This window comes from Empidonax traillii, unplaced genomic scaffold, assembly GCF_003031625.1.
Source record: "Empidonax traillii isolate 1590-97213 ecotype Southwest subspecies unplaced genomic scaffold, ASM303162v1 scaffold8:size5222938, whole genome shotgun sequence".
Lineage (NCBI taxonomy): Eukaryota > Metazoa > Chordata > Aves > Passeriformes > Tyrannidae > Empidonax > Empidonax traillii.
In genome coordinates, this window is record NW_020955201.1 from 5032989 (window position 1) to 5040560 (window position 7572).

Here is a 7572-nt window from a genome sequence, read left to right on the forward strand (position 1 = left end):
CATCCTCGGGGCAAGCAACGCGAACGACGGCAAACGAAAAACGCGGTGGCTGCTTCAGGCTTTCAAGCCCGCGCCCCCGGCCCGCTCCCCGCTTAGGAGGGCCGTACCCGCCCGCGTTGCGGGTTTCTTAGCTGTCACAATCGCACGCTTTCCAGTCTGTTCTCCCTTCCTTGCCCTTCACTCTCCTTTCTCTCCCAAAACCGAGAGCCCACCGCCCACCCGCCTTTCCCGCCCCGCGCCGCCGCCCCCACGCCCTCCGCGCACAGGCACCCACGAGCGGGCGGCCGGCACGCGCGCGAGGGGGAGGGGCCGCGGCAGGGCGGGCCAATGGGAGCAGCGGCCGCTGGGCGGGCGGCCAATGGGCGGCGCGGGCGGCGGCGGCGGGCGCTGATAACGCGGCGGGGCGGCGGTGGCGGGCGCTGCTCCTCAGGGCGGGCGGAGACCGCGTCGCTGCCGGGCTATCCTGGGGCGGAGGGCGCGCATCCACGGCCGCGCAGGGCAAGGGCCCGCCGCAACGCGACACAGCCGCCCCCCGACGGCTGCCGGGGAGCCTGGCAGTCCCTGGTGCGCGGATCGGGAGTCCCGTGCCTCCAGCCGGTCTTGGACAGTGGCACCTTGCGAACTGCAGGGGGGCTGCGTGCTGCCTGCACCACCTGCCTTCGGTAAGTGCAGCGGGCAGGAGGAGGGACGGGGAGGTCGTGTGGGAGAAGGTGGCGGTCCGAGGGCGCAGCTCCCGCAGAGAGCTCCAGGAGCCCACACTGCCCCTGTGTACTGGAGCGGACAGCGGCGTGGTGTCAAGCCTAGCTGTCTTCTAACTGTCTCCCAAGTCTGAACGCACCTGGCAGGAGAGTTGTCAGTGTCCTGTAATTAGCAGGCCCCTGTCAAGACCTGACATACCCTGAACTCTGCGGCGCTGGGCATCGCCCTGCGGCGGTGCCGCCCGCATCCAACGCCGCTGGAGACGCGCTCCTGCCTGCGGCGGGCGAGTGCAGTTCACTGGGGCGGGCGCGGAGGAAAGGCGGTAAGGGGGAAGGTGACATTCCAAGCAGGCTCTGCCGTGACTTCGCGACGGGGACGCATTTCGGCGGGGCTGCCAGCGGGCACGTCGGAAGCCGAGTGTGCCCCGGCTGCCGTTCGACCCTGACCCCTCTCTTGCAGCTGTGCCACCGAGGAGCCATGGCTGAAGGACGCGCCGCCGCCGACTGGGAGATCGACGTGGAGAGCCTCGAGGGGGAGCCGGGCGAGCCCCCTAGCGCGACGCTCAACAGCACCGTCCCGGAGGAGGAAGAGGAGGAGGAGGAAGGCGAGGAGGCGGCGGTGGCTCCGCGGCGGGGCGAGCCTCGGAAGCTGAGCCGCACGCCCAAATGCGCCCGGTGCCGCAACCACGGCGTGGTGTCGTGCCTGAAGGGACACAAGCGGTTCTGCCGGTGGCGGGACTGCCAGTGCGCCAACTGCCTGCTGGTGGTGGAGCGGCAGCGCGTCATGGCCGCCCAGGTGGCGCTCCGACGGCAGCAGGCTACGGAGGTGAGGGGGGACGGGACGGGACGGGAAGAGGCAGGGCGGGCGGCCCCGGTCTAACGGCGCCGCGCGATCGCTCTCCTAGGACAAGAAGGGGCTGACGGGGAAGCAGGCGAGCCTGGAGCGCAAAGCTGTCTACCAGAGGCACGTCCGAACGCCCAGCCTCTTGGCCAAGAGCATCCTGGAAGGTAAGCACTTCACCTATCCCTCCACAGGCTACCCTCAGCCCTGCGGCACCCGCTCTGCTCCTGGAATACCCGCAGTCTTCCAGTCCGAGGCGCGTCTGCTGCGGGACGCGAGTGAAATGCGGCATCATTCCCGAAACAGACGTTAAAGCGCGTCCCGCTACCAAGTGTCGGGCGGCGGAGGATCCTGCCCTTCGAGGCCGGAATCAGTGTGGCACAATTTCAGTGCTTTGCCCTCTCCGCCCAAAATAATGCCTGAAATGCTAGCAACGGTAGTTTGAAATTTGAGAGTTACTGTTACAAGCTGACATTCTTTTTACATGACTACCCAGCAGCGTTCTGCAGTGCAGGGTAATTTATTCACAGGGTCATTTATTCGCGAGTGTTTTTATCAGCAAATGAGTAAATCAGTGATTTTTTTTTGTGTGTGTGTGTGTGTTAGAGCTGAATATCTAACACAGCAGCACGTTTGCAAGATTAACAGTAATAAGATATGCGTAATAGGGTGGTCAAATTTTTTTCCCTGTCCAAAGTGTTAACTGTGGAAGAACAATATTTTAAAGATGGACATTTTAGAGAGAGGGTATATTTTTTGTTCCCCACTCCCTTTTTGAATGGTGCACAAATTTATTTCTATGTCTGCTTTAATAACTTTCTGAACTGTAGACCTGTAAAATACTTCTCAATCTATTTTTTGTTTCCAAAATAGAAAACTCTTTTCTTTGCCTCTGTAAGTTCAATTAAAATTTTGTCTTCTTAGAAACCTCTAACTTTTGTCTACAGTTCACTTTTTTGCAAACTCTTCTATATTCTTTCCTCTGATCTGTCTTGACTGTCTTTTTCTTTTCTCCTAGTTCTCCTTTGAATTTTCTACCATCTGTAGCAATGTCTGTACATAGTGATAATCTTTTGAAAACAGAAAATACATCAGCTGTGGGTATAGATATCTTCCTTGGAAAAGGGGAAACTGTGTAAGAGTGAAAACAGGTAAAACCCTGTTCTGCTTACTCATGTAAGTAGTTCCATTAATGCAATGAGATTACTTGTCTGGTAGAGCAAATAGGATTGGAATCTATCTGCTATATTAAATGAATCCAAGTAGCTTGGCAATTGAATACACTGGAAACTGGATTTTTCTGTTTTATCTTAGTTTTATTTTATTTCTGAAGAAATAAAATATTTGAAGGCTTTCCATATGTGTTGAAAGTGAATGGTTATCTCCTTAAGCTGTGAAATGGAATACCAGTCAGAACACAGCAGAGCTTTGCCTTTTTTTTTTTTTATTTTCCCCTGCCCCCGATCTGTTCTTTTGGAACCACTTTTTAAGAAGTTACTAATCAGTTAGCTTTGAAGGATACTACACGTGTCAGAGGAGTAGAACTTGCTTATCTGCATTGGGGAACTTGTTCTGAACGTGCCTGTTGGCAGATTGCTAAGCCTCTGGGTCACAGTGACTTCTGTAGGAGCTGATGGTGTCCAGGGTCTGTGGCGAGTGCTCAGCACCTAGTGGGACTGGTTCCAAATGGAGCCCTTGTACAAATATAGCTTTCATGTTTTTCTTATGTGGCTTCATTCCTAATGCTGCTTTGTTGTTTTAGGTTACCGTCCAATTCCAGCAGACCCGTACGTGAGAGGGAATTCACCCTTGCCACCTCCTGTAAGTGACAGGATGAGAAAGAGACGGGCTTTTGCTGATAAAGAGTTGGAGAACATTATGCTAGAGAGAGAGTATAAAGAGAGAGAGATGATGGAAGCTACACAAGCAGCTGCCCTTTTTCTCCCTAACCGCATAGTGCGTGGAGCTGAATACAACTCGTATAAAACAGCCTTCAACACTATTCAAGTTGATGCTCCAAACAAGGAGTTTTGCAATTTTTTACCAACCTGCCTTGATCTAACGATGCAGTATTCAGGAACCAGCAACGTGGAATTAATTTCATCAAATGTCAGTGTAGCTACTTCCTACAGGCAGTATCCTCTGCATTCTAGGTTCTTAGTGTGGCCAAAATGTGGCCCCATTAGTGACGCTCTTCTGTACCAGCAATGCCTGTTAAATGCTAGTACTGTCCAAGCTCTCAAACCTGGGGCAGGTTGGGATGCCAAGGTCTCACAAAGTCAAGACTGTCCAAACACTGAGCATGACATTATGCCTCCAAAACTGGAAAATTCACTTGTTCTGACTCACACGCAGGACATTCAGCAGTCACATAATGAAATACTGTGCCTTCCTCAAGAAGCTCGGGAGAGGTCAGCTTTCTCTCCTCCAAAAGGGACTTTCTCGCAGATTTCTGATAAGGATTCTCTGTCTCCTCAGGAGCAGGTATTAAGCAAGATAAGCAAAAGCAGTAACAAACCTCCTCCACCGCTCAAATACAGCCCATTTCAGTCACTGTTCCAGCAGACATTTTCTGACAGATCAGGAGCAGAGTTAAGAACATCATTTGTGAAAGATACTTTTGAAGATGCTTCTAAGAAATACAGAGAGTGTGCTGTTAAAGAGAACCAAAAATACAAGTTTATTGTAGACAAATGTGCAAGAGACTTCTTTGGGGCCAAACAGTCCACAACAAAACTTTCAACAACTGAGCCACTGTCATTTTCAGTTGAATCCATCCTTAAATGACCTTCTTGTGCAGTTACTAGTGTCTCTCAATGAATAAACTATACCTTCAGAGTAGAGAGTAAGTTTTGCCTTCTACCAAATTGCCATTGCCTGCCTTATCTCTTAGAAGATTTTTAAAGATGAATTTCTGCTGTAAATGGTAATTCTTTCTTTTATCTCAAAATTATATACATAAATATGCATGTTTTCTGAAAAAAAATTAATTTTTAAAAATTGAAACCACATGTATAGATTAAGTGTTGTTATTTTAAGCAGCATTGCAAACCATTCAATAAAATGAGTTTACTTATAAGTACAGACTGATCTCTGTCTTATTTCTAGCGTCTCACAGGGAAGTATGTCCTACTTTCAGATTATACTTTTTATTTTATCTGCCATTATAAATGTACTTACTACTCGCATTGCTGTGGTAAGTGTCATTTTTGGTCTGAACATCCAGTAACTATTAGAAGAGGTAACAACTGTGCATGTAGGCTAGTGTGAATTCCTAAAGCTTTTTGTTTACTTAAGTGGCGTTTGGATCAGATTCCATATGCTGTTCTTACTTTGAAGGAGGACTGCATGCTAGTCTAGAAGACTTCTCTGTTCCACACCTCTCTGTAAAAGCTTTTGCTTCTAAAGCAGCAGAGTTACTAGGCTGGTTTTGAGGGGAATGGCTCTAGTGAGCTTTGGATAAGAAGTCACCATTTTTTGAAGTTCAGTTTTTGAATGAAAAGTCTACCTTTTAAAATTAGTTGTTAAATTTTTTTTTTTTTTTTTTTTTTTTAATGCTCAACTCACTCTGGATTTCTACCCCTTCAAATACTTTCCTTCTGAAAACATTTCACTCTTGATCAGCAAGAGCCTGATATTCTTGTTTGTGGTAATTGAAATGACCTTCAGGCTGTAAAAAGAATGCACAGAATCATCACTGCTAATGAGAAATCAAGTGATGATTTCTTGGTTTTATAATTCTATGTCCTTATGCAGGCATGGCAGAAATAAAGGAGAGTGACCTCTAGAATTTACAAGAGAACCTGAAATAAGATATAGCTTCCTCTATGTATTTCCTCTATAGGTTTAGAGGAAAAAGCCAGGCCTCAGTATGACAGATCTTGAAGCTTTCTAAATTAATGACTTTGTAAGTTTTCCCCTTTAATGCTAATACAGTGAGTGCTAACCTGTAATCCTGTGGTTACCTTCCTTCCTTAATATTTTAATCCTGCAAACAGTGCTCATCAAGCTGAAAGCAGCTGTGTTTTTTTCTTAATTTTTATAGTTTTCTAAGGACAATTTCTGTTTGGTATTTTTAAGCAGAATGTGACATTTCCTAATTTTATTAAATTCCCTGCATGGGTTAAGTGTTTATTTTGCCTGTGAATTCTTGATTCTGCAACTCTCTCTCAGTGTTTAGTGTTTCTGCTGCGAGTAGTGCTGCAGAATAGCAGGACCCTTTTCATGGATGGTAGGAGTCATTTGTCCTGAGTGCTTTTCTAAGCCACTCTGTTAAAGCAACAGACAGGCTGGAGAAAAAACATTTTATGTAACATGTAATTTTTTACACAACACATCTTACAAAGCACATAAAAATTATATGTCAGGAACGTAAAAAATTGTAATTTAAAAGAATCTTGGGCACTGCCTAAAGATTCACTTTTCAAAAGCATTTATACTAACCAGATTTATTTTAGTGGAAAATAGGTTTCAAATGCAGAGATGCTTTTTTTTTTTTTTTTTTTTTTTTTTTTTTTTTTTTTTTTTTTTTTTTTTTTTTTTTTTTTTTTTTTTTTTTTTTTTTTTTTTTTTTCCCCAAACTGTCTTTTATCCAGTTGCCATTAGAGGGAGTTTTCACTTGCTTGAGAGTTGCATCTACTTGTTAATCAGTCTAGCAGTCAGACCAAGCTAAGCAGCTTTTACTCGGAATAAATGGAGAGAAATTGTTCATAATTCATATTTGTTTGCTTTCACCACTGCTTCCTTCTTTGGCTTAGTTGAACATTAACTGTTAACAAGGGGGTTTAATTTAAGCATTTTCCTTTGTTTTTAAAAATATGATTTGTTTTGTTTTTCGAGCAGCTGGCATAAACTAGGATTGCAGATGAAAGAAAGTTCAGCAATCCGTGTACCGAACCAATATTAGATACTGGAATTAATCCTGTGTAAATATTTTTTTGTGCCTGACAGTGTGTGCATCTAACATTGCTCAGTTTTACATCTGAAATAATTTTCCAGGAAGTCACTTGTCTTTATTCCTCTCCTAAAAAAAAAAAAAAAAATCAGAAAGCCAAAACCCTCTGACAGACTGGTACCCCTTGAACTTTTCAAGAAAAACTTGAACTGTAAAAATCAAACTCTGAACATATACCAAGCATTTATATATATTTATATAAATTAATATAAATATTTTTACACACACATGGTGTGGTTTAACCACAGCTGGCAACTAAGTACCAGGCAGCCACTCACTCACTTCCCCAACCTCCCCAGGGTGGAGAGAAAAATCAGAAAAAAAAACCAGCTAAGACTCACGCATTGAAAGAAGAACAGTTTACTAGTTGCAACAAAATAAAATATAATAACAGTAACAACAACTATTATAATAGTAATGAAAAGCAGAAAAACAGAGGAATAAACCCCCTAGGAACAAGTGATGCACAATAAAATTTCTCACCACCCACCGACCGATGCCCTTCCCATCCTGCAGCAGCAATCAGCTACTGGGCATGACATTCGGTTGTGCGGAACAGTGCTTGGGTCAGTTGTCCAGGCTATGCTTCCTCCTGGATTCTAGTGCACCTGCTTGCTGACAGAGCATGAGACACTGAAAAGTTCTTGACTTAGGGCAAGCACTATTGAGCAAAACATAAAACATCATTGTGTTATAAACATTATTCTCATACTAAAATCAAAGCAAACTCTATCAGCTACTAAGAAGAAAATTTACTCTGTCCCAGGCAAAACCAGGACAACACACTTTCATATCTAATATATGTATGCTCCAGATTGTTCATTCAAATCTCAGTCATCAGAAGAGGAGTGACATTTCCATTACTATTTGAAATAATTTGACTCTTGAAATGAGACCTGGACAAATTGTTTGCTTTGCCTAACAAATAAGTTTCACTGGATTCAGCATCTGTCCACCGTTTTTTACTGTCACTTGCTCATTTCTTGCTTCAGTTCCAGTAGCCATTTCACCTTTTAGTTAGTTTCCTTTCATTTCATATACCCTGGGCCTTACTTCTCACACATCTTGAAAACTTGTTC

The 7572-nt window shown here is 45.2% G+C and overlaps 1 protein-coding gene across 1 annotated transcript; it reads left to right on the forward strand.

Annotated features, from left to right (window-relative positions):
- Positions 1-469: 469 nt before the first annotated feature.
- DMRT2 (doublesex and mab-3 related transcription factor 2) lies at positions 470-4619 on the forward strand. Its single transcript, XM_027883797.1, has 4 exons — positions 470-662; positions 1159-1524; positions 1604-1706; positions 3302-4619. The coding sequence occupies exons 2-4, from the start codon at positions 1177-1179 to the stop codon at positions 4324-4326; spliced, it is 1476 nt and encodes a 491-aa protein (XP_027739598.1). The 5' UTR covers positions 470-662; positions 1159-1176; the 3' UTR covers positions 4327-4619.
- Positions 4620-7572: the final 2953 nt, after the last annotated feature.

Excerpts from the sequence above, each read along its gene's own strand:
- DMRT2 (XM_027883797.1), top strand. The coding sequence starts at position 1,177 with ATGGCTGAAGGACGCGCCGCCGCCGACTGGGAGATCGACGTGGAGAGC. Across the intron at positions 1,525-1,603 it reads GACGGCAGCAGGCTACGGAG|GACAAGAAGGGGCTGACGGG; the intron begins GTGAGGGGGGAC and ends TCGCTCTCCTAG. Across the intron at positions 1,707-3,301 it reads GGCCAAGAGCATCCTGGAAG|GTTACCGTCCAATTCCAGCA; the intron begins GTAAGCACTTCA and ends TTGTTGTTTTAG.